Consider the following 27,309-nt stretch of genomic DNA (forward strand, 5'->3'; position numbering starts at 1 on the left):
GTTTATCGGGGACGTTCAGCCAGTTCAGCGAAATGGTTTGCTGACAGCCCCTTCGAAACATGCTTTGGAACAAATTCCGAACAGAGTTTTGGATCATTGAAGAGCTCTAGCTCTGCTCTGGTTCCGATTTGGACAAGTGCTCCGTACGAGATGGCTATCGACAGTGGCAGAGAGAGAGAGAGAGAAAACTTTATTTCAAAAACTTTATTTCACAGTGGCAATGCGGTGTGGTTGGTGTGGCCTGCATATTTATTTACAAACGGCTGTTACACGTGTTGTGAGCCGTACGTAGGTCAAGGAAGGCCCCAGCTAAACACAGAAAAAGAATTCATCCACCTGCCCTGCTGCAGACGGCCGGATTCATCTGTACTGTGCTGGCAACCCTACACGAGACAAAAGCCAACAAAAACAAGCCGTAGACGGGTAGACGTAGCCCGTCTCCTTTTTCTGCCGTTGTTTACTGGCAGCCCATTCTACACAGATAAGCAGAACAACGCCGCACAGTGCTTGAAGGCAGGAGACTCGTCGGGCCCAAAAGACAAACGCAAAACGAGCAACCATCGATGGCAAACTGGTGTTGAGGCCGGCAAAGCTGACGCCCACGCAGAAGCGGTGTCGCGGAGCGCGCCATGACGAGCGCGTGCTGCTGACCGTCCCACGTTCCGTCAGGTCCGGCTTGCAGTCGTGCGCGCGACCGAGACCATGGCGAGCCGTCGTCGCGCTCAGCAAGACATGGACGACGAAAGCCTGCGGGCAGCGCTGGCCAGATACGACGAGAACGTCGGTCCGATCACGGACACCACGCGTGCCCTATACCAGCGAAGGCTCTCGCAGCTCCAGAATGGCACCAAGAACAGCGCGCGTAGGAATAGCCCTGCTGTGTCGGATGGTTACACGAACCTGGCCACCTTAAGCTCCGATGACAGCGACTATGACGCGAGCAGCAGCAATCAGCGTAGCATGCGCCGCAGGTCAGCCGCCTCTACAACGCCGGCACGAAGGAAGGCGAACGCGGGGACAAACACCGAAAAGGCGCGGCGCTCGATGCCCGAGCCTCCGCTCACACGACCCGGCTTGCGAAGCCGCACTGTGCACACATCCACGTTCGCGGATGAGTTCTCAGACACTGACAGTGACGGCGCGTTGCCTTCGCGGTCGCACCACTTCCAGACGCCACAGGCATCACCACTTTCATACAGCAGAGCGCCGTACCAGCCGCCGCAGACGCCATCCTCCTCGCAATCGCACAACAGTAGCAGTTTCCTCGTGCACAAATTTGACGGTGAGGCCTGCCTTGTGAGCCCGTAATGCAGTGTTCTACTGAATGTGCCTTGTTGCAGTTTTTGGTTGGTCCTCAGCAAAAGTGGGCGATGAAGACATGTTTCCTCGCCTTGTTTTATTTTCCTGTGTCGCCACGTTTGAAGCACAACTGCCACGATTACAGTTTCAGCTTGCCACCGCATTGTCAATATCTGAAAGTGTTGCGTATTCTCAACGCCCGTGCAACATGCAACAGTTGTTCAGTGCACAGCGCAAATATTTTCACTCTTGAAAAGATCAAATGTGATTACAACACGCAGGGCAATCATTTACGAACAGATAAATGTATTCTAACTTTCAGAGTAACGTGCAACTTGCAAATGTTCTTGATACCTTTTCAGCTGACAGTGCTGCCTTAAAGAATCTCCAAAGGCACTGCCCTTGCCAACTTAGCAGTTGACAGGCTTGAACTGATTGTGGTTATTTGTGGACGTTAGTAGCATAAAGGAAGTACATCAGTGAAAAGGGGAGAAGGCATGCAGTAGAAAAAGTAACTCTTAAATGTACTTTATTTGCATGCAACGGAATATGTATTATGAATAAGGAAGATTGTACAACTAAATGGCCTGGGTGCTGGGGTAGAGCGCTTGACTACTGTGCCCAGTGATGCGTGATCGAATCCCGGCCGCAGTGGGCACCTTTCGATGGAGGTGGAAAGCAAGGCGCCCGTTTGCTGTGCGATGTCAGTGCATGTTAAAGACCCTCAGGTAGTCTAAATTTCCCACCATGGCGTCTCTCATAGCCTGAGTCGCTTTGGGACGTTAAACCCTGTTAACCTAACCAAATTGCCCATTAATAGCGATGCATTGCATAGGACCTCTAGGGGGGTCAACATGAAAAAGCGTCACTTTTTATATTCCCTAGTAACTGCATCAAAACGTGAGTTACGTTGGCAAAGATGCAGATGCCAGTGTGCTGACAAAACTTCTTACCTTTCGTGTAAGCTGTCTAATCTGTGTAAGTGTGACCTGCTGTAATGGCTGTCTGAACTGCATGAACAAACTCTGCTGGCTGTAATAAACGTGTTGCCCCAATCGACACCTTAAGAGCAACAAACACCAGTCATGCACGCACTTAACTAAACAACAAACTACAACAGCTGCACCACTGCGGTAACAGGTGAAGGTACTGGTTGTTTAGACAATGGCCAGGTGGCTTCACAATTGGGTGCGGCCCCATATTCCAGCTATTGCTCATTTACCAAAGCAACTGCCAACCTCACCAGGTGGCGCTGACCGTGTTGAAAGCCACAAGGTAGCAGAATACACAAGGTAGCAGAATACAAAGCACTTTAGAACTGACCAATCTAAACTGGAAAAAGGCAGAAAAAAATATTCCTAAAAACACATCTACAGGAATAGATGGAATTCCGATCAAGCTGATTAATGAACTCGGTCCAAAAAGTAAGGAAACGTTAAAAGCTCTGGAAACAGTCATAACGAATAAGCAAATTCCGGACAGCTGGCGGCAGAGTAAAATGAATTTGAATTATAAAGGGAAAGGAGACAGGATGCACATAAAATCCTACAGGCCGATTACCATAACATCTGTAATGTACAGGTTAGCCATGCAGGCGGTGAAATTAAAGGTGCAAGCATGGGTTGAAAGTTACAAGATACTCGGAGAACTTCAGAACGGCTTTAGAAATGGTAGGCGCTTAGATGATAGCCTGTTCGTGCTTACCCAATGCATCGAAATATCTAGAGTGGAAAATAGACCTTTGTATTTGGCCTTCCTGGACATAAACAGGGCGTACGACAACGTAAGCAGGGAACTCCTGTGGAACATATTAAAAGACGAAGGTATCGGTTATGAGATAATAGAGTTCCTACAGGAAATATACCAGGATAACAAAGTAGAAATTACGTGGGAAGGGATAAGAAGTACGGAGGATGTCAAAGTATGCAAAGGATTAAGACAAGGCTGTCCTCTATCACCGGTGCTGTTCATGCTTTATATGATAAACCTGGAACGGAGGATACAAGACAGTAACCTAAGTTTTAACCTGTCATATAGATTAGGTGGAAAGGCGGTAGAGCAGCGCCTCCCCGGTTTGATATATGCAGACGATATTGTGCTGCTAGCTGAGAGTCTGGAAGAATTGCGAACTCTAGTTAAGTATTGCGGAGACGAAGGGGACGCTCTAGGCTTCAGTTTCAGCGCAGTTAAGTCGGGTCTGATGATTTTCAATGGCTCAACTGATCAGGGTCTTAAAATACAAGGCCTTGAAATACCTAGAGTAGCAGAATATAAATATTTGGGGGTATGGGTAAACGAAGGATTGGCATACATTGGAAAGCATGAGCAATCACTTAAGGCCAAAGGGCGAAGGAATGCCGGGATAATGAAGCATAAGGCATTGTGGGGATACAATAGGTATGAGGTTTTGAGGGGTATTTGGAAAGGAATTATGGTGCCCGGACTTACTTTCGGAGATGCGGTTTTGTGCCTAAAATCAGAGGTACAGTCGGCATTAGAAACAAATCAGAGATTCGTTGGACGATTAGCACTAGGTGCCCACGGCAAAACTACAAATGAGGCGGTACAGGGAGATATGGGCTGGGCATCTTTCGAAGTGCACGAAGCTCAGAGTAAAATATTATATGAGGAACGCCTGAGGAAATTGGACAGTAACAGATGGGCAGCTAAGGTATTTAAATACCTGTACCTAAAAAGCGTTGACTCACAATGGAGGAAAAGAACTAGGAAACTAACTAGTAAGTATGCTAGTAACAAGGACGGAGAAATACAGAGCATTAAGCAACAGGTGAAAAACACAGAAGGTAAAAATTGGATAAATTCGATGGAAAAGAAACAGAGTGTGGAATTATACCGAAAGTGGAAAATGCAGATCAGGAAGGAAGATATCTTTGATAACTCAAGAGGCAGTGCCCTACTTTTTGAAGCTAGATCAGGGTGCCTTAGAACACGCAGCTACAAAAAGAAATTTAACAATGGAGATGACGCATGTGCTGTATGTGGAAACTCCAGTGAAACAATTGACCATATTATACTCGAATGCAATGGTATCCATCCGGAAGTTGATGCAGGCGCAATCACTGTTCCTGAAGCTCTGGGGTTTAGAGATAACAGTGGCCGGGTGAATAAACCGGCGGTGGAAACTAGCAAAAAACGGCTGGAAGATTGGTGGCTTAAAAGCAGAGAAGTGACATAATGTTAGTAATGTAGGAGCAAAATTTAATAAATAGAATGATGGTTTAGTTAACCATTCTAAATCAATAATTAAGATATATGGAGAAAAATGAGCATGATAGCTACTGCTACCACCCCGTTTCAAAGGGGACGCTCCTATATTCCAACCCATCCAGCCATATGCTTCACTGTTCGCGTTTTATTGCAGCCTGGTAGCACATGCTGCCACAAGAAGGGCGAATCTGATAAATTGCTGTTGTTGGCACACATGACAAACGGGTTGTGTGCATTCTCTCTCTGCTAGGGGACATGGCTTTATGAAATCTAGACAAATTTTTTGGCTGCTAGCATCGCGTCTTCAAAGCTAGCCGGATGCTAGTCTTCTTGAGGGATGATGCTTGCCTCAAGTAACTGCTTCCTTCTTGGTTTTCCGCAACTCCACGGAATAAACCTTAGTTGGCAATGTTTTTAACAAGGCAGCAGAAATCCAACGTCGGTGTTTGAGCAAAAAATCGTGAGCATGCCTCTGGCATCTGGTAGTTGGCCTGTGACATGACTGTAAACTGAGTGGCTGTCAAGTTTGTGCGACCTCATGAGACCACATTGACAGGCCGATTTGGCAGGCGCTGCCAACTCGGACTTCTCCTTTCTCCTTTGAGATAGGAGGGCAACATAAAAAGGTAGCCTTCTAGGAGTCTCGGGCCCCAAGTTAGACTTGCTGTCCCTAAGCCACACAGGCTTGTTTGTGTGACTTTGCTATTAGAGGGTTAATTGGTTATTAGTTTGCAGTACTTAGTTATTAGTTTGTATCAGATAATAAGTATGTGAATTAAGCGATCAGTGATATACATGTAGCAAAATGCATGTACTATCGGTGACAATTTTCTATGGACCACACAAACTGCTACAAAAGCGCATAACTTTCATATTGGCCAATAGTCTCGGACCATACTTGTCGATGAGAAGGTTGGGTTTTAGTTCTTTCACATGTGCCAGAGAAATAAGGTGATAATTTGTTTACTTCGTGGTTCTAGTCCAAGATCGCCAGACGTGCTTCAGGGACTTTTGTCCCTACCTGTACGCAAAAGAGCATCTGCATGTGGAGACAGCAAACGGGAAGTGCTGATGCTGTTGTGCTATGCTACGCTCAAAGGCGGAGCTTAGTGTCCACAGCATTTTTTTTTCCCCTTTTCGCCTATATGCTGTCTTGACACGACGGCTCATGCAAGGCGGATTGTACCAAGCTTTTGTCTATGTTGAAAGTGTCGCTTTCTGAACCGGAGTAGCAGGCATTCTTGGCTAGTCTATTTGTACAGTTGAGGCTTACCACATCCTGAGCTCATCCGGGGAAGTGTCCTAATTGAGGTGGCCTCAACTAGGAGATTTCATTTTTATTATTTTAACCCATGAGCATTAGCATCCCCATGTAAGAAAAATTATCCTGCAGTGCTGACTATTTCAAGCTGCGCAGCCTTAAACTACTGGGGACACTTAAGTCTTCTTATGTGCATGAATGCATAAGCATTAAGTGCTACTGTTTTGCTTCTGTTGAATTTTTATTTAACATAATTAGTCAAATGTCAGCTCGGTTGCACATGATTCTTGTGCGGCTTAATGTTAGATTTTTGATTCAACTCATTGATACCTCTTCAGTGATTATAGCCTAAATTGCATTATTAATGCAGTTGACTGCTAATTAAGACATGCGATTAATGTAGGGCAGTTGTACTTGATATAAGCTATCCAACAATTTATGACTTGATGCTGCATACTAAAACTCAATTTTAGTCACAGTTAACTACTTAATTGTGATCGAGACCTGCAATTGGCCCTCCACAATTATACTTTACATAAGCTCTCCGGCGATATATGACTTAATGATGTAGCATAGATTTTAGTTTAATTGCAAATAAATACTTTATGGTAATTAAGGCCTACAATTGGTCTAACAGCTTTATACTGGACATACGCTATGCAGCGATATAACCCTTGTAGCTATTACGCATGGCACAAGCTACACAGCCACTGTAGACCGATTCCGTACTCACATTCATTACATAGCGCGCATGAATCGAGTAATGTTACTTGTTAAAAAATCACAGTCATGCATGGTAGTTGCCAGGTGACATGGCGAGACATTGATAGGCTGGCAGGGTTGTGTGACATCGTGAGATGGTATGGTCGAGTTGGAAGGAGCAGCCAGCTTGGGCAGCTCCTTTCATATAGAAGGGTGAGGTGGAAATAAAACGCACCTAATGCATATGTGCCGCACAAATCTCATTGGTTGGTGAGTTTTGTGTTTTTTGCTCCAAAAAATTAGCAGATGTGTTGTCTTGCAGAGACGAGTCGGGGCAATGGTTACACAGCACTTGCGGAACCGAAGCCCCGTTACCAGTGGGTCTCGTTCGTGCTGCTCCTGGCTGCTACCTGCTTCTTTATGTTCCTGGGGGCAGCTTACCTGGGTGTACGCTACCCATCGCACATCGGTAAGCTTGAGACGTTGGACACACAAGGAAGAAAGCCAAATTTTGATTGCTGTGTGTTGGGTTGCAAAAAAAAAATAATGGTGTACGGCAGAATTGCAATTTTCGATCATGCTGGAGCGCCCCCCCATTAGTGTGTAAATTGGAGAAACTGAGCTTTCGTCGTGTGTTCCTTGCTATGTTTGCCTTGGCATAATTCACAATGCGCTAAACGTGTATCACCATGTTGGGTTTGCCTGTGCCTCTTGTTTGGTTCATGACAGAATCTTTATTTTTCCCCACAAGTTGTGTCGGCTTTGATTCCAACAGCCATGTTATAGCTTGACATCATAGGTCATGTGGGGCACACAGAAACCGCCACATAATTGCTGCTTATTGCACACCCGAGACTGGCTGGTGCAAGAGCCTGGGAAAATTAAGAGCTTGGCAGCGATTATTTAACTGTTTTAATTTGCCTTGGGTGACCACAGCCCAGCTTTGACGCTGCCACTTTTTTGCTGTGGAAAGCAAAACTGAAGCTGCATAGGTGCAAAAAAAGGATTCTGTTATAAAGTACCATTTTAAGAACCACTCTAATTTTGGGGGGAAAAAAAGTGGAAGAAAAAGTTTGCATGCGATTCTTTTTTTGCGAAGGAGAGCACGTAGAATAGGCTGCCAGCACATTTGCTCCCTCAGTGATCAAGTTGGAGCCATCGGAGTGCCATGGTGGCACGGTGTCCGTGGAGCAACCACTAGCTTCCTGTGCTGCTGCATTCTGATGCTACACAGCAGATTTTTAGATTTTAAAAGTCTCAGCACCCCTTTTAAGTTTCAACATTGCAGTCGTAAAAAAACAAAAAAAAGGGCACTTAGAATCGAGTAAATACAGTAATTACTGAGCAATGGCAAACTGTTCTGTGTGATTCATGGTGATACTACAGCAAAAAAAAACTTGCCACATCTCTATACTCCTGTAGCGATTTTCATGATCCACCACATATGGTGTAGTAGTAATATTGTGCATGTTTTATTGGTGATGTTAGCTAAGCCAGCAAAACTAGCTGAACTGAGTAGCTGGCTTGTATCCCACCTGAAACACACCAGCCAGGTTGCTGCTGAAAATATTTGAAAAGGATGTCAGCTGAGAAACTTTTTGTAACGTACCTTCTTAAATTAGCAGAAGGAGAGAATGAGTAAGCCACATCGCTCATTTTAGAACAGCACTGCAGATATCACTGGTCTGTTCGTGCTGCAGGAAATGAGCTGGTAAAGTGAATGCATTTTAGTGGTAGGATGGGGTATAGGCTCGACAGAACAGCACCTTAGCATCTGGACAGGAACAATAATTTAGTAGGGAAGCAAGGATATTTCCATAAATCTTAGGTTTGTGTGCAAGGCAAGACATATTAAAAAGGAGCGAGAGTTTTTTGCTGCAGCGAAGGTAGTTCAAAACAGCATTGCGCAGTGATCATGCACAGCTCGATGTAGGGATAGTTTGAAAGGTTCCTCAACTCAAGTGTCGCTTAACGGCGCATGTTCGCCACCTGTTCAGGTCAACTGCCTTCAGATGCCAGCACACAAGGCCGGCCGCGTGCCGATGCCCCTTTCAACGTCACACTGTGCGAGAACAGCCGTGAGGTAAGGCACTGATGTTCCAGCATCGCAGTTGTGATTTTGACTTGCCGTTGTTGCTCTCCAGCAGTCACATAACACGCAGCTGAAATGCACAGAGCTCCTATGTCAAGAGCAGCATCTTTCCATCCATCCATCCTTTCTCGATAGTCTTTATTAGTACTGTTTAGGGTGGCTAGCCCCATCATGGGCTTGTTTTTGCAGCCATTGGGCATACCAGGACCCTCTGTGCGCAGCACTGTACTCCCAGACAACATTTTTTGGCTATGGAGCCAAAGCTACAGATCCGAAACGCATCAGCCCACTGTGCAGCAGAATATAGTCCCGTCATAAATTTATGGAGCGTGCTCTGGAATATTATACTGTTACTGAAATATTGATGTTATTAATATATCACAATTGTACTACAAGACAAGCGTGTACAATGTTAGTGTAGTGACATTTAAAATGCCTACAGTATGGCGAGCAAACGAAATGGATGCGCCTGTCGGGAATTTCCTGAAGAGTACGTCGGCTGCTTCTGCTACATGTACTTTCGCAAAGCACTTGTTTTGGCAAAGTACGCAGCGTGTCATATTCATCAACCGCAAATTTACGTTCACTGAGGCCTTAAGTATTCTAAAGAAAGTCAATTCTGCGTCGTTGACGGCTTGAAAACTACAATTTCAAACAGAGGAGGAACCGAAACTAATGGAGGCCACATATTCCAGAACTCCATGGTGTAATAACACCGTGATGGAAGCTCCGCCCCTTTAGCCTTGGCAGCATAGCCAGAAAAAGCCGTCCGGGAGTATAGAGCAAACTCGAAAGAAGCGGTGTAAAAACCGGCCCATCTGAGCTGGCCCCTGTACACTTTTACCTTTTAGGGACCATAAAAGCACCCTAAAGAGGGAAATGTGATAGCGATGTATTCTGGGTTCATTGCGCATGAGCAGAAGTCGACAAAGATGATAACATGCAGTGTACAGTGTGAGAGTGGCAGTTAGACATGCGTGTGGCCACTGCTAGCCATAGCGTAGTGCTCCCCAGCAGTGGCCACCTAGGCTGGTCTGTTTGCACTGTCGCATGCTCTACACGCAGGCTCGACACAGTTGGTGCTTATTTCAAAAAGGTCATGTTGGCTTCAAACATTGAGTTCTAGCAAGAACGCGGGCAGTAGTGCTAACGCGGACCAGCATTGCTCCAATCAGTGTCTGAAGGTGTGCACTATATTGGTTTTAACTGGCTGATGCACGGTCGCGTCTGTTGTCACAGGCTGGCATGAAGCTCAGAAAGGTGAAATTAAAGCTAAATGTTTGCACTGTTGCTTGTAGGCGGGGCTGTCTGTTCGTTGTCACACCTGCCTTTGCGTACGTGTCAGAGAGGCTGCACGTTCATTATGGTAAGAGTTTTGGCAGGCGTACCACAAGTGTATATTGAAGGGAATTAGACACAGTGCATGGATAGCGAAGTGCTTGTGAAGCCACTGTCATTTGTTATCTATTTTGTGCGCGTTTACGAGTTCATGTTGGCATGAGTGATGCTGCTTGGCGGCTAACATTTAGCTGTTCTGTCTGTAGTGCCCCTTTCATAGATTAAAGTCATTGTACTTCCCTGTCCTGTTTCACACTGCGTATGACACGCATGTGTATAGGATTGCTCTTTTGTGGGCGACTTGCAGAAACCGTGCATCAATGAAGCTGATGTGCCGGCTGCCTTGGAGCTGGCCGGACGCATACAGAAACTCCTGGGTCGCATTGCAGGTTTGTGGAACGACATTCTCGAGCTGCTTGCTTCTTAAGGCAGTTTCCCTCCACACCGCCACCTGCCAGCCAAGACTTCAGGTGGATGGATAGAGAGATCATTCGCACATGAGGCCTCTAATTCCGAAGCATTAAATGTAGGCTGATGGAAGAAATACCTCATCTGGCACAACCCATTTTGATAATAAATCAGCACGCAAACCTCAGCGCATTCTCTGCATTAGGGAGCGTAGTCAACAAGTAAAACCTTAAACCAGCATGCATAACTCGCATTTTGCTGCCCACGATACCCTTCGAAGAGAGCACAATTAGACTCTGTTACTTAGCATGGCTCGCAGATTTCAGTGCAAAGCCCAGTCGCCACAGGTTTCTATAAACTTCAATATGGCAGACTGAACAGAGAAGCTCTTTGAGACCAGGCACGGTTTTTTTCCGGTTCTCGATTCCTTGGGGAACATTTTTGTTGGCCATTCATCCTGTGTAGTGGGAGAAAATAGTCGTTTTATCTAACAGATGGCATCTTGTGTTATTACATTGCTGATTCGGTGTTCAAAAAGGGGCATCTGCTAGCATTTATTGTCATTAGCAGCAAGTTGCATGTCAAAGGACAAAGTGCATGTATTATGCAAGCGCGTCCATTACACAACTAAAAGTGCATTTTTGAAAGCAGAACCTGTGATCTGGCCGTGTGTTCTGGAACTTGAGAATGTTTTTTGTGTGCTTTTTGATAGGGAACTACGAGTGTGGGAAAGTGCCCTATCGCTCCCTGACCACTGCGTCCTGTCTGGAGTTTCTGCGGGCCAGCAGTGCATCACCAATCGATGTACGTCCTCTGTGCGCACCTTGGTTGTTACTCATGTTCCCTCCCTTATGTGTTTCTCATTGCAGAACAAAGGTGCTGGCCTGAATAGTGCACCCTTATCATCTTATATATCTCTATGCCTGATGGGCACGTCTGTACGCTATAGAGTACTCTAGACAATCATCATACTGCTACTACTTGACTGCATTACTTAATTCAAGCTGTTGCTTTCGGTCAGCGATGTGTAAAAAATAATATTTAAAAACCAGTTACAAGGCATTCAGAATATTTTTAGAATAATTTCAAATACTATCAGTAAAGCAGCTCAAACTAAACAGATGTGCTTTTCCTCAAGAATGTGGCTATGTAAAGGTATTAAATTTCCTTTCCTTAATCATCACAGTATGTTATAGCTGTAAGACTTACCAGGCAATAATTAACATTTGTAATAATCTTTACTTCATATGATAATACCTAGTTTACAGTTATTTGGATGATTGCATTCACTGAAAAATAGAGGTCTAACATCCTGATTCGAGTAATAGCTTGTGGGGCGAGTTGGTGCATAACACCCAGAACTGCGGCGCAACATAGATAAACACATAGAGAGAAACGCAACACAGGCACACACTACCAACTGTAATACAAAACGGAACCCGAACTTCCACTTTCACATCAGGCACAACTTCCTCCTCTACTCCCAAGTACAATACTCGCACACACCTCTTCTGTCCCACTGTCTTGTTTGGACGATGTGAGTGATGGTCTTGTATTCGTCGCTTGGACGCTACCGTGGATGTGATGGTTGCTAACATTTATTGTTGGCCACACATATCTGCTTGGGATAGAAGAGGTGTGCGAGTGTAATGTACTTGGGAGTAGAGGGGGAAGCTGCGGCTGGGCGTGAAAGAGGAAGTTGAGGTTGGGTTCGTTTTGTATTACAGTTTGTAGTATGCGCCTGTGTTGCATTTCTCCCTACGTCTTTGTCTACATTGTGCCGCAGCTCTGGGTATCCTGGTTCGAGTGAATGCTCACGTTATAGAAGCTTACTGAATGCAGTTGTGAAGCATTGTAAGACAGCATTTGAGTTTCTTCTTTGCGATTTTAAGTGCCAAATTTAAGTTATAAATTCTTGTTTTCTGGGTACAAGAGGGCTCAACCTGTGCAGTATTTGGCAAAACCTTTTCATTTCCACCATAATCTCATTGCATGTTTTGGTTGGTGTTTCGTTCCTTCAAAGCTCAGGAATCAGGCAAATGCAAGGCCTAGTAAAGTTATCTTTTACAGGACATCTTGAAACACTGAACATTTATTAATTCATGTGTGCATTTTTTTTTTTTCAATTCTTGAACAGGAGGCCAGTTTCAAGGACAGTCTGCTACTGTTATTTGAAAACCCTGCCTGGGGAGTCAAGTAAGATATATATACATTTTGTTTACAAATATTTTAATTGAATGCTTTTAACAGTATGCATGCAGTATTTTGCATGCTTTCTCATTCTCTTGTTTTGTTTTGTTTCTCTTGAGTGCGCGTGTTGTGGTTGGTGACACGTTTTTAGCACACACAATTGTATTTACTTTAAAAGGGCTAGCACAAGTCCTTCTCAAGGCAAACTTTCACTTGGCAGGTTTTCGAAATATAGGTTCAAATTTTGTGAATGGCCTCTCCATTCATCACAGGGTGTTGCGCTGGTGCTGCAACACCAGGGCAAAACGTGTGTTGCAACAAACGGGTGTTGCACTGATTGTTGCAAGGCCACCCAGCTTCTCTAAAGCCCATCTGTCGTTCGCTAGAGCTTTTTAAAGTAACGCCAGGCTTTAAAGGACACCACTGCTTTCTTTCCTTATCCGCGTATGGCTTTTCTGGTTACGATTTCCGCCTTCTGCCAGTGTTCGTCGTCCATTTTGTATTTGCTCGTAGCCGGACATCAGTTCGCCCTCGGTACCTTGGTCGCCTCGGCACAGCCGCACGTCAACGTGCGAGCAGGCCTTGTACGATCCCTTGATTACGATTCTTGTACGACCCTGCTACGCTGTTTCTCATCCTCTAGCAGCCTAACCAGCTTCTTAGTTGCAGCCACAGACTTGCACACAGAACACAAAATGGCAGCGCTTCCATTCAAGGCTAGTAGCCGGAAAGCTGTGTGAAGTGTGTTGAGGGAAGGGAGGTTGGCGCTGCTTAACCTGGCTGATGGAAAATGGGGATTAGATTGATCAGTGGTGCAGACTCCTCACGCAGTTGTGTCGGGACAAAAATTTTGGAGGTGTCGCAAACAGGTTCTGTGTGCAGTGGGCTGTCAGTGATGAGCTTAATTTGAATGCTCCATTTGTTCGAGCCAAAGGCGCCATAAACGCCGATTACATTAAAGGAGTATAGACACTTCATTTTTGAGTTCGTGTTTTATCTTCTGTAATGATGAGTAACACATTACTGTACATGAATTGCCTCATGACATTTGCCCATAGCTGCTGAATAATTTATAATCGAATTTCTTTTCGCACCAGTTCAGGTTTCGGTTTCAACAGTCGAGCGAGGGCTATGACATCAAAGTCAAGTCTAGATCACGTGAGGGATGAATAAAACCGCCATATAATCGTTTGTGTCATTTTAATTCACCAGAACCCTAAAGCCAGCCAGCCTCAAGGACAGGAATTACAAAAGGTGAAGAGTCGATGATTATATTGCTTTTTTTTTTCATGCCGCGCTTGACCTAGACTTTATTGTGACTTCACAGCCATCTCTTGGCTGCTGAAACCAAAACCACGAGAAAAGAAAACTCAATTACAAATTACTTAGCAGTCGTAAACAAAAATTGCATGTTGTTCCATATACAGGAATGTGTCGTACGCATCATTAACAAAAAGAAAAATGGCAAAAAAATTTCGTGTCTATAATCCTTTAAAAACTCTGCTCTTAATTCAAGCTTGACAGGATGGAAACGGGTTTTTAGTCCCTGGCAAGTTTCATTTACTGTCCGTTTGCTCCCTTGCGTTTTCTTCCCCATGTCCAGTGTCTGTGTTGTGCTCATCTCGCAGCATTATTGTACACAGGTCTTTCGTTGTAACACTAAGTGAAAAGCAAATCAGTGCAGCTGACTGTATTTCGGCTTGGCCACCAGCCAAGAGGGCATCTTGCACCCACATAGTACTCAATCGGTGGGGTGTGTGCCATCTTTCTTCAGGCTCCTGGGTCCTGACAAGCAGCCCTTGGAAAGCTACCAGCAGGCGGCCGCTGTGGCTTCCCTTGAGGCCAATCAGGCAGTCAAGTCCTACTGGTGCTGCTTGCGCCTGGCTGTGCAGAGCTTCTTCTACCAGATCCTGATGGCCGGCTTTGGTGAGCGCACACACTTCACTGCATGTCAGCCCCCTTTTACGCTCATTATTTTGGCAGGAGCACTGGTCAAATTAGTTGCTATGTTGCATTCACTTAACGCACTTCATCTCACAACATATCTGCAGCACTGCGAGAGGCAGAGGAGCCCTTGAAATTGTGCTCCTTAATGCCTCTCGCCCCTGCTCACTATAATAGAGAATTGTGCTCCTACTGTCACCCCCGCTAATTTGGGGGACGAGAGGCACGTAGGAGCACAATTGCCTATTGTAGCGCGCGTGACACGACCGGGGTGCCTCTGCCTTTTGCAGTGCTGCAGATATCTTGTGAGACAAAGTATCGTCCAGCTGTTTTCCTTGATCGTAAGCATTGGTTCTCCCTTCTTCACTTCCTTCCTCTCGCGAGAGCAGTGCTCGTGCTGTTCGTGGTGCTGTACCTGTGTGCCGTGTGGTACAGGGCGCGGAGGGACCGCTGGCACCTGCAGGTCTACAACCTTGCGGAGAAGATAACGGGTGAGCACACTTAGCAACAGGCACAAACGGTGAGACTCCTGTAGACGGGAACTGAGCTCATTCTTGTGGTGCAGCCGTCTTGAAGGAGCATGCCGAACAACCAGACTGCAGGGAGCCGTTCTTGGCCCAGGTTCATGTGCGAGACATGCTCATCAGCCCTTCTCAGCGGTATGCAGCCCTCCTTCCTGTCTTCCTCCCCGTGTTGGTTGTTAACTGTTTACGGCTACCACACTGCCAAGAGCTAGCTTGCATGTGAAATGCTTGCAGTGTAAAAATCTCTCGACTGCCTCTGGAGGTAAGTGTCTGCCTTTATCTCCTCATTTCATCTTTGAGTGTTTCATGTGGTTCTTGTGTTAAAGCAATCTACGGGTGCCAGTCTGAGCGCATGAAATCGCACACAAGGACAATCTTGACTATGCATGGAGTGTAGGAAGCTGGAAAAGTTATGGATGTGATGCCAGCACTTTAGTTTTGCTGTAGCGCATAGTCCAGTGCCCTCTGGTGCAAGTCGAGGCAGGTTGTCGGAATTGGACCTGATTTCACTAGTTTGCCGCTAGCCAAGTTCTTGGGCAGAGGCGAGAGACAGGCGACAGGTGGAAACAAAAGGGTCACCAATCAGGGTCTAGGGGTGTAGAGGGGGTGCACATTGTGTCGTACAGTGCTCGATGGACTGGATCATATCAGGTGCATGTCCAGGAGTAATGCTGGTGCTAATGCGTACTCTTCCGCATGAAACGGTGTTGCTCATTTGGACGGGCTGCTTGGCCCTGCTTCTTATCTCTGGTGCAGGAAGGAGTTGAGCAACCTGTGGCAGAGTGCGGTGGCATTCCTCGAGCGGAACGAGTCACGCCTGCGCATGGAGCGGCAGCAAATCGAGGGTGAGAGCTACTTGGTGTGGCGCTGGCTTGGAACGACATCACCGCCTCGCACCAAGGTGTGGCAGGGGAAGGCATTCGAGAGCCAGGGCAATGTCTCGGGCGCGCCCTTGGGCCTATCCTGCGTGCCGGCCCCCTGCCTCAAGATACGGCACATGTTCGACCCCGACGTGTGAGTGCACTGCTGGGGGGCAGGGTTTTGTGGAGGAACTCAGTTGGAGACTGTCAGTCACATTATAGTCATTCTGATCAGAAGCCTGTTTTGTGAAAATTGGCAAACGAAAAGATATATTCACGTTTTAAAGGAGTAGAGACACCACAGATTTCATACCCACGAAACACAAAAAGAACTAATTGACATCTAGAATATGTCTAGGCCAAGAAATGGGCACTTCTAAAAGAAGTCTCATTTGAGACATTCTGTAGACCCAAGAGCTACAAGCCTTCCTGTAGCTCCGATTTAGCTCTGCTAACGCTACGCTAGTAGAAGTCTTGAAAACTTCTCGCCTAGAAAATTTTTATACTTGTTCTAGACATTGCTTCTAGCTGTAGCTCTGCTATAGCTGTGCTAGTAGACATCTTTAAACCCTCTTGGCTAGAACATTTCTATTCTTGTTTTAGATGTGTAACGATTTGCAGTTTCTGCTCATTGTCCTCAATTTTGCATGTGAGGTCACACAGTGCTCTGCTTTGAGAGCATTTTTTTCTAAATTTAATGAAATTACACAGTTAATTGGGGAGCAGGCGAATTAGTGAAGGCTTGCACTTTGTACAACACAATAAGACACAGCTAGAGATGGTACAAAATCAGTCGGGCTGAAGAGAATTAAAATTTTAAATTTTTTTATAGAATTTTAAATTTCACTCTTTACCACCCCACCGATTATGTGCCATCTCTAGCAGTGTCTTATAGTGCTGTAGAAAATGCAAGTCTTCAACAATTCACCTTCTCCCCAGTTAACTGTAAAATTTAAAATTAAGGAAAAATGTTCTCAAAGCAGAGTATTGTGTGATCTCACTGCAGAATTGAGGACCATGAGCACAAACTACAAACCGCTACACTCAATAGTGAATGCACATACTGAATGTATGAAAAACACATGCTTCTCCAGTCCGAATTTTTATTGCACTCCATCTACAAAAGTAAATGCAATCAGCAAATAAACTTTTTGCAATATGGATTTGAGAAGCCTTTTTTGAAGTTTCTTCTGCAAAAGTGAATTCCAAACAACCTGCACTGGCAAGAAAAAGTTGTTACAGGCATGCATGCAAATGCACTGGTGTAAACTCACTGGAACCATCCACCCAGAAGGTTCTGCATAAAAATATTTTTTTTTGTAACTTGCAATGATGTATAAAATCATAATGCACTCTGAAGGCATTGGCTGATGAGCTAAATTCAATGGCTTATCATTTACTCCAGGTTCTGCCTTTTCCAGGGGTCTTTAAGATATGCAAGGTTCCAGCAACCTGCAAAGACACAAAAAAGCTCAAAATAATCAAACGAGCCAAAGGCAGTGGCATAGACAAGGTTCCAGCAACCTGCAAAGCACAAAAAAGCTCAAAATAATCAAACGAGCCAAAGGCAGTGGCAGTTGAGCTACGTGCCTGCGTTTTGTGGGGTTTTTAAGAAAAGAAAAATTGCACTGAGAAAGAAAACACCAAAATAAGGTGATACCACTAGCATCTATTCGAAATGCCCGGACTATGCTAGCCACCATTCCCGGACCTACCATGAATGCCATTGAAATCATTCACCTAGTAAGCCCCCCCCCCACCCATGCATGAACAAAAAAATCCCTCATAGCTCCCACCACAAAACGAGGTCGAGGCAGTGGCCTTATGCTTCATGCACTGACCTACCGTGAAATTAAAGAACAGTCTTTTCTAGTGTGTTTTAAGAGAAGAGAGCTTTATTCACCCTGTACATACACAGAAAACCTTAACATGAGCTGAGGTTACTGATTTGAAAACTCTACGGTGCAAAGGTGACAACAAAAATGAATAGGACACCATATGCGCACAACTACCAACTATTTATTGGAAGAAAACACTAATCTTCTACATCTAACACCAGTGAAGTGCCGGATTTTTTTAACTGACATAATTTCACATCTTCAACACGATCATTAGCAACAAAATAACTCCTCGAGATATATTACTTCAGTTCTACATTTGCTACCACACATACTTAGCACGCATCAGTGAAGTTAACAAAGCCAATACAATACAGCTAAGTTGCACATACTTAGCACGCATCAGTGAAGTTAACAAAGCCAATACAATACAGCTAAGTTGCTTGTTGGGCGAGTTGGTTGGACAGTACGTTAAAACAGCGCTAGAAACATAGACAGATAGAAAGACAAACACGCAATGCGTGTTTGTCTTTCTATCTACCCGTGTTTCTAGCGCACTAGTCAGACGCATCTGCGGCTCAGCTTCAGCGTGCTGCTTTCACCATGCAAGAGAAGTGGCAAGTTACTTACTGTTGAGAAATATGAGCTCCATATCACAGCGTAGCAGTGGTTGTAAAATACAGTGCGGGAAAGCTGCAAAATCAGCGTAAATGTCCAAGTGCGGGAAACAACCGAACACGCACCATCGAGAGCACGTTGAACAACCGTTGAGCATGTCGAAAGACGAGAAAAGATGAGTTGAGCGATAGATGCGCGCGGGTAGCAAGCACTCGCTAGCGACTGAAATGCCAAAATGCTAATAAAGCAATAACTGCCTACAAAACCCAACTATTGCAAAAACAATTATGAGTAATTTTATATTTTTTTTTTTCAATTTAAACCTTCTGGTTTGTAAAGAAACAAAAAAAAGCATGAATCAATGATGCAATGTTGACAAATTGTAAATTGCATCGAGCAGAGCGCCACCACGCAGCAGGCTTCAGCGTGCGGAACGATGTTTGAGCGTACGATCGGCTCTCCTACTGACTGTTCTCTTGCCCAAGCAACAAACAACTGGTATACATTATTTGCTATGCATTTTCCGGCACTGCGGTGGTTTTCTCGGGCTCCCATGCAAGCCGGAGTAGAAGCGTATGCTACTCCAGTGCGGCCTTACGAGCGGCAATACGGTGGTTTTCTGGTGTTGGCCAGGCAAGCTAGAATGAAGAGGCATTCGTAGCATGAAAAAAGTGTCATTCGCGTGCCTCCCCTCGTCTTTCAGGACCGGTGTGCAACCCAGTGCAGCCTTACGAGCGGTTGGTTAGCTGGACCGTAAATTACGGGGCTTTGGTTCCCGCTAGAACGAACCGCGGTTTCAAAGTTCGAGGTTATTTTAAAGCGGTCTCTTACTTTCTGTTCCTGATTGTCAAATAATCAAGTTGAGGCATTGGAGTAATGCAAAGCTGTCTAACAATTTATGTGCCGTGTGCCGTAATTATTGTTTAATTCCGTGGCTGCAATAAACAATGCATAGAAAATGTTCGCTGTGATTCGTGAACATTCTTTGAATAGGGATTCAACATTCTGAACAAGTGAAACATGGAGTATTTTTTTGTGGACTTCTAGTAGTAAACCCTAATAGTATTTGTGAAATGTTTCTGAAGAAACATCGCTGAGAGGTCTTTGGAAAAATGTCTAATTGACGTCTCCAAAAAGACATATCTGAGATGTCTTTGAAAAAGCGTCTTAGTATAGACATGCTAAAGAAGTTTTCCAGGAAACTTCTTTCCGTCGACATCTGTGAGACATTTTGTTCTAGAACAAGATGTTTTTAGCCTTTCAGAGCTGTTTAAAAAACTTCTTTCCGTCGACATCTGTGAGACATTTTGTTCTAGAACAAGATGTTTGTAGCCTTTCAGAGCTGTTTAAAAAAGTTTATTGGACGTTATGGTGTTTTGTGGGCAGTGTTTTATTTTTTCCCCCTTTCATCATCAGCCTGATTATACCCACTGCAGGGTAAAGCCTCTCTCACATCCTTCCAGTTAACCCGATTCCGTGCCAGCGGCGTTCAGTTCGTAATCTCATCCGCCCACCGAACTCTCTGCCGCCCCTTGCTACGTTTGCCTTTCCTTGGAATCCAGTTTGTCACACTTTGAGACCGGCAGTTATCTTGCCTTCTCACCCCGACGTGTGAGTGCACTGCTGGGGGGCAGGGTTTTGTGAAGGAACTCAGTTGGAGACTGTCAGTCCACATTATAGTCATTCTGATCAGAAGCCTGTTTTGTGAAAATGGGCAAACGGAAAGATATATTCACATTTTAAAGGAATAGAGACACCACAGATTTCATAGTGTTGTTGTTTATTTTTTCCCCCCTTTTCATCATCAGCCTGATTATACCCACTGCAAGGTAGAAGCCTCTCTCACATCCTTCCAGTTAACCCGATTCCGTGCCAGCGGCGTCCAGTTCGTAATCTCATCCACCCACCTAACTCTCTGCCGCCCCTTGCTACGTTTGCCTTTCCTTGGAATCCAGTTTGTCACACTTTGAGACCGGCAGTTATCTTGCCTTTGCGTTACATGCCCTGCCCATGCCCATTTCTTTTTTTTTTTTTTTTTATTGTACAGTTCGCTCTCTGACCAACACTGCTCACTTCCTTAAAGTTGCACCTATCATCTTCCTTTCCATAGCTCACTGCTTTGTCCTCAGTTTAGTTCAACCCTTCTTTTGTTACCCTCTGCATTTCTTCCCCATGTGCAAGAGAAAGCTTTTGTGCACTTTCCTCTCGAGAGGTGCTGGTAAGCTACCATCTGGGAGTACTTGCCAAATGTACTCTATCTCAATCTTATTCATCCAGATGTATGGTTACTACCTGTCCTAAGTAGACATAAACCCAGCGCCTTGCTGCCTATCCTAAACTGTTGATCCCTACCAAGGCTCTTGAACATTGCTTTTGTTTTCTTTATATTAATTTTCATACCTACTGCCCTGCTTTGAGTGTCTAGGTCACTAATCATCCTTTGCAGTTCATCCCCTGAGTTACTTAGCAAGGCGATGTCATCGATGAATTGCAAATTATTGAGGTACAGTGAAACCTCTTTATAACGAACAGTTAAAAAATTTGAAAATAGTTCGCTCTAGCCATAATTCATAATATAAAATTTCGTCGAAAATACATGCAAGAGCAGCAAAATTCAATCAGAGAAGGCACAGCAACTCGGAGGGTGCCTACTTGGGTCACGTCCATTTATTTACATACAAAGAACTGCGTTACCGCGGCCTGCTTTTTTGTGTTGATCGCGTTCCATATCACATTCCATAGTTTTTAAACACTCAACAAGGGCAAACCCACTGCTCTCAATAGCACTGCAGTGGCGGCACAGTAAATCCAATGCAGCAAGCACTTCTTGTGAAGTCGGAATGTTCTCATCATCTACAGGGTCAGCCTGAGCTTCGTCTGCGGGATGTTCAGAAACTTCCACAGCGATTTCGGCGTCTGTCAGTACAGCCGTGGTTGCCGCGATGTCGTTGCTGCCCACAAAGTCCTCTACAGTCATTGTTGCGGGCATGTCACCAACAAAACGCGAAAAATCGTTCCAGGCTCATCGAGCTTGCGGAGCTCTGCTTCAGCTTCGTCGGGATCGTCCCCATCGTCATTTGGTGCACGGGGATCTGCTGGAACAAAACCTGCGTGCCGAAAGCAGTTGGCAATCGTTTCGCCTTTCAAGCTGTCGCCTTTCATGCTCCCAGCAAGTCAATCAAGCCCTGCTTCACGAGAAGAGTGTCAATCAGTCTCCTCTTGTAAACTGCCTTGAAGGCCCCGATTTTATCTTGAGCTTGGTCTTTAACGTCAGTGCTGCTCTTTTTTTCACGTTCACCGCCATCACAGCACTACGAACACCCGCTCACCACACTCAACACGACGACTGACGCAGCCTCCGCCGAACGCTACGACGGCCACGCCGCGACGCCACGCCGCTGTTAACACTAAAACCAAAAAACGCGAGACTCAAAAACCAGAAAGGCAAAAGCAACATTTGATCGCGCCGCTGCTGCCGCTGCTGAGCGGCGCTGTCAGCGATTGTGAGATGCAAACGATTTCTCATGGCCTCCGAGATCACCTGATCTCGGAGACCATAGATTTCTGTGGTAGTCAACTCCCAATGCCATCGTGGCACCTGTGGCGCTGTCAGCACCTGCGAGGTAGTCCTGAACGTTTGCTGCGCCGCACAACACACATGTAGTGCAACGAAGCCTGCCTCCTGCATCGCGAAGTTCGTAATATCCGTTTTATGCCAAACTGCGTTCGCTATGGGAAGTTAAAAATACATGTGTTTGACAAAAATATTTAGGAAGAGTTCGATATATTCAATAATTCGTTATATGCGTGTTTGTTATATCGAGGTTTGACTGTATTCCTCATCGACCATCATCTCTAACTGTTCTCAATCCAGACCTCTGAATACCTTCTGTAAGCAAGCAGTGAATAGTGCCAGATAGATTGCGTCTCCCTGCCGAGCAGCCTTATATATGGCGATTTTATTACTTTTTCTATGGAGGGCTACGATTGTTGTCCAGCCACTATTAGATATCTTCCAGTACTTTCACATTTGGTCCCTCTTTCTTCGTAATGTTACAAAGTGAAGTTTACATTAAATTTTCCCAAACTCATTAAATCACTGGTAATTTAATTTCTTTGCCCATGTCGTTTGCTTCTTCTTCATTAGCCAAATCGTGGTTGCAATGCCACAAACTTGCGACTGCACAAAGAGCACGAAAACTTCAATATAATAGCTGCTTGTTAAGGGACACTGAACGGAACTAGTAAGTCAGGTTAGGCTGATGGCTTAGCGTCATGTGATAGGAAATATCTTACATTTACTGAAAACAATACTTTGGTGGCCCAGAAGATTGTGTAAAAGCAAAGTAGCCATGCAGCCATCAATGGCAAATTCGTGCAGCTGCCATGAGTGGCGTAAATACAACAGCTCCTGGGGAGCACTATTTCGCCTCCTCAGTGGGAAACTGGCATCAAAATATGAAGACAGCAAGCAGCGAGCGTTATCAAGAATGCGAGGTCTGCTCCTGAGTAGTGTTCCTGTGCTCCAAATTACTCCAACTTGTGCTCCAAAAATTGTTTCAAATTTCATTTTAGCTGTCGCATCATCGGAAAGCACCCTGAAATTTGGTGCTAGTGATGCCGATGTGTGCTGTTTCTTATTTCAGTCAATTCTAGCTAACGACAGCTCTGCTTTCGGTGGGAGCAGCTGCTTGGTGATTAGAATGTGGCTGTATGTTTATGCTGGCCAGCTTGAGTGTCTCTCAGTGACCCTTTGAATATGGAGATAGGGAGAGCTGAATTATGTTCTTGTTTCTAAAGAAGACTGAGTCAGAGATGTTGAAACCTTTTCATCATGGCGCCGCTGAGAGGTCACATCGTTTATATCTTTCACCAGTGTGTGACAGATTGGCGAGGCGAGGGTTTCAACTGGGGAGTCATTTGGTGTCCACAAGTGATAGATATTTGAGGCACCGGCTTCCTTTCCCAAGTGGCGCACCCTTGGAAAGGCGAGCGTTAGGTCGGGGGATCGCCTGTTTACATTAGATTGACCGACCAGCTAAGTAGGCCAGCAGTAGCGGGTATCGAACCCGCAACCTCCCGTAGCCAAAGCGGGCACACAAACTTGAGGCCACGACTGTGGTCACGCTTATGACGTCATGTATAGTAGAGTGCTGGTCATTGTGCACTTTCTGTTAGTGAATCCATGTGCTCTTGTACGAGATGTCTGCTCGGGGCCTAATGGCACGTTTAGTGCATCTGCAGGGCCACGTGCTGATTTTGATGGGTGCTGTGTACATCGTGCACAGGGAGTACGAAGACGACTGGCCCAAGCAGATTGAGAATGCCATCTTGGAGAAATGTGAAGGCAACGCCGGCATCTTGCACCTCCACGTGGACACGTCGTCCCGAGAGGTGAGATACAGCCTGGCACAGCAGTGCCCTCTAGCTGGAACTGCCTCAGGGTACAGATATACTACGTACAAACAGATGTACATAAAAACAGGAGTGAAAGGAAGGGGCGCAGTTTGTCGTGTGACATATTTGTGACAACATCTCACTAACTAGTGTTAGTGCTTTCTGCGCTTCTGAGTTTTCTGTGTAACACTGCAGGACTGTTCAGAGCAGGATGGGCAGACGGTAAAATACAGTAAAACCTCGACAGTTCATACTCTGTTCATCTTTGATCCTGGATAACTCAAATCAATTTTTTTTATTTGAGCGTTAGCAGCCCTTTGTCAAAAGAAATTCTGCAGCAGCGTTGATGATTTGAAGCCTGTCAACAGGTTGAAGTGGGGCTTTATACTTGTGCCACTTTTGTGACCACAAAGCTATGATGGTGCACCTGATTTTCGAAGCTTGGGAGAAAACTTGGTGACTACTGGACATACGGGCCGAGTCACCTAAAACGAAATCACCAAAGCATAATAGATGATTCAGGAACAAGCATTACTGTCCTTGTCATTTATATACATCAGTAATAACATAATTGTGTAGCATGCTGTGGACAAGTAATGCTGTCTCGTACATGCCACATGAATTTCATTTTTCCTTTTTTCGTTTCTTTATTTGATGCCAGGGCTGCGTCTACATGAAGTGTGCAAACCTAGATTCGGCAGGGCAGGCCTATCGGGCCCTCCACGGCTCGTGGTTTGATGGTAAGTGCTGCACATTAGATCTGTAAGTCTCCCTCTTGTTTGGACATGCCATATTTACTCTCATATTGGGCCAACATCAAGGTGTAATGGCACTGCTGTTGCCAGCTGGGATGCTGATAGCGCTGATTAATAACGACACCGAAACTGCAAATTTAGGCTGCAAATTGTTTGGATCCGCATATATTTCGAGACGCATAGCTGCCAGGTCTCCCGAATTATCCGGGAGACTCCCGAATCTTGATGTTTTTGTACGATTGTACGACCAAAACAGAAATCTCCCGGAAACGCTCCCACGTTTGGCCTAATCCTTTTTCTAGTCTGGCCACATAGCTCCAAGGCTATCTACCACTTGACACCGATTGACATCGTGACCAGTGAAAGGTCTAAAAAGCATAGTCGGCCAAGCGCAGCAGTTAAAACTGCCAGAACTACTTTCACTTTGCTGTTCGAGACTGTAGCGCCGCCACTGCTTGGGGCGGTTCAGGCGTGGCGCTAAGGTCGGGATTTGTCAAAGTTTTAGTGTCTCAATTTCTGTCTATAATGTTTCTGCACTAACACCGGTTTTTGCTTAGGCAACTTCCGTGTTTACTTGTGTTCTTTGTTACCTTCGGCAGCTCAGTTGCATGGTCTAGTGCAGTTTCCAAGAGGCGTGCGTTGTGTGTTGTTTAGTGCCGCGTTAACGTAGTCTTCAGTCATGGCGCTAAGCAAAAAGCGCCAGATATATCTTCAGGTCTTCTTAAGGTGAGTTTGGATGTATTGTGCCGTCTCGGAAAGGCGAGCATCATGCGTTTTGCACAGTTTGCAATTGTGACGTCAGCATCTCGCACGGCGGCAGAACGGACTTGGCTACGCACATTTCATCGAAGAAGCACTCAAGCAACCTTCAGTGCCAAGACAAGCAACAGCGTCTCCAAGATTTCTTCGGTGCACAAGACGAAAGCGCTGTCATCTGTGCGGAGTGCTTGTTTACCGATTTCTTGTTGGAGCATAACGTCCCGCTGAGCTCCTCTGAGCACGTGGGACCTCTGTTGCGCAAAATGTTCCCAAAGTCTGCCGTTGCGAAGCGCTACGCATGTTCTACAACCAAGACGACAGCTATTGTCGGTGAAATGGCGCGTCGCGCACAAGAGCACAGTGAGTGCCCTGAAAAAGAGTGTGTTTTCAGTTGCCGTGGATGGCAGTAACGACAGCCAAGCGCAACTGTACCCAATCGTGGTTGCGTATTTTGTTGAAGAATTGGGCGTGATCGATAGCAAACTTGCACTGAGCACCCTAGAGGGCCAGTCAATTGGGCGTAATATCGCCAGATTGCTGATAGATGCTCTGAATTCCTTGGGCATACCATTGTCTAACTGCATAGCTTTTGGCTCTGACAACGCCAACGTCATGCTGGGAAAGAAAAATAGCGTAGCGGCAGCGCTGACTGAAGCCCATGAAAACGTTTATAATTGGCTGTCCGTGCCATTTAATCAACATTGCAGCAGAAAACGCGGCGTGTTGTCTCCCAGCGAAGGTGGACGAAGTCCTCATAGATATTGTTTTTTATTTGGAAGAAAGTGCATACAGAAAAGCTGCCCTTAAGCATTTCCAAGAAATATGTAACGTTGAGTACCGAAAAATTCTGAAGCACACACCAACCCGATGGCTGTCGCTTGGAAAATGCCTGGATAGGTTAATGAATCAATGGGGACCTCTGAGTTGAGTTTTTTCCATCATGAGGTGAAAAAAGAAGCCGCAAGTGCACAATTTCTGTCATACTACCAAATTCCAGACTCCAGTGGTGTCGGCGCAAAGTACAGAACTGGAGCACATGCATCAGGTGCTGCACCAGTGGCAGTGAAAAAGGCTAAGGCCACTGATATGGTGGACCAGAGTAGTCGACCATGCATAACACGTGAAGAGAGGCTGTTCAATATAATTCCTTCAATATAAATGCTTAATAACTCCTTCATCCCCCCCCCTCCCCCCTCCTTGGTCTGATGAGATCTCGCTAATGCCTTTTCTGTGAACCTGGCAGGTATGGAGACTGAAATCTGGCATGATAAAAATCAGAAAAAAAAAACTCTTATTATACGAGAGTTTTTACGGTATACGGCATTAGGCCAATATCGACCTGTGATGTGTCCAAAAATTTGCTTTTGAGAAAACGAAAAAAAATAAATACAGATGGGATTTATTCAGTCAGTTTGGTCCTTATAAAGTTAAATTAAGGGCCAAGGAGTGAATAAATTGGTAGGAGGTGGGCTGTAGGTTTCCAAAATGTTATTTTCAAAAACTCGCCTTTTTTTGCTATTTTCCGCCCATCAAGAACCATGTCCCCCCTTAAAGAGCAGTGCTAAGAACAAAACAAAAACACTGAAGATAGGATGGACACAGGTGCTTTCTTGCCCCCCACCTGCCTCTGCAAGTTGGGTTCTTCTCTGGTGTGCCTGAATGGGATGTCCTCCGCTCTTTCCAGGGAACCTGATTACGGTGAAGTACCTGCGACTTGAGCGATACCACGACCGCTTTCCGGAGGCACGCTTCTGCTACACTCCCCTGCGGCCCAGCAACTCACTGCGGCTCTCCATCAACAGCAGCCCCCCACACCAGTACCCTCCAGAGGAGGACACCCTCTGAGGGGGCTTTTAGGCCAACCGACTATTCTATATAAATATTCTCTTGTTCTTCTTGTGGGCACTGCCCAAGCACCCTGCCAGGGAGGCGTGGAGCGCTCTAAATTTAAGCTTCGTAATAACAATAATAAAGAATGCGTTAACTGTCAAAGGTGCCTCCAGTACTGTTGTAATCTACCTGGAGGGGAATGTATATGAGAGAAGCCCAGTGTTCACAGAAACGAAGGGCAGTAGAGGGATAGCTCATTGTTTGCG

General features: G+C 45.5%; 1 protein-coding gene across 1 annotated transcript; it reads left to right on the forward strand.

Annotated features, from left to right (window-relative positions):
- Positions 1-387: 387 nt before the first annotated feature.
- Positions 388-27,205, forward strand: MAN1 (LEM domain-containing inner nuclear membrane protein MAN1). The gene is made up of 13 exons (XM_084577950.1): positions 388-1,282; positions 6,813-6,959; positions 8,488-8,573; positions 10,228-10,309; positions 11,041-11,132; positions 12,466-12,524; positions 14,293-14,444; positions 14,852-14,953; positions 15,028-15,121; positions 15,743-16,000; positions 23,591-23,696; positions 24,361-24,439; positions 26,898-27,205. Exons 1-13 carry the CDS (start codon positions 703-705, stop codon positions 27,056-27,058), a joined length of 1,998 nt encoding a protein of 665 aa, XP_084434076.1. The 5' UTR covers positions 388-702; the 3' UTR covers positions 27,059-27,205.
- The last annotated feature ends 104 nt before the right edge of the window (positions 27,206-27,309 follow it).

The sequence above is a fragment of the Amblyomma maculatum genome, chromosome 9, assembly GCF_055883805.1.
Source record: "Amblyomma maculatum isolate TAMU_Amacu chromosome 9, ASM5588380v1, whole genome shotgun sequence".
In the NCBI taxonomy this organism is placed as follows: Eukaryota; Metazoa; Arthropoda; class Arachnida; order Ixodida; family Ixodidae; genus Amblyomma; species Amblyomma maculatum.

What these genes read in the sequence shown, in the direction of transcription:
- MAN1 (XM_084577950.1), top strand. Translation starts at nt 703, where the DNA reads ATGGCGAGCCGTCGTCGCGCTCAGCAAGACATGGACGACGAAAGCCTG. An exon ending in ACGCTACCCATCGCACATCG is followed by an intron (nt 6,960 to 8,487) that starts GTAAGCTTGAGA and finishes CCACCTGTTCAG; the next exon opens with GTCAACTGCCTTCAGATGCC. An exon ending in TGTGCGAGAACAGCCGTGAG is followed by an intron (nt 8,574 to 10,227) that starts GTAAGGCACTGA and finishes GGCGACTTGCAG; the next exon opens with AAACCGTGCATCAATGAAGC.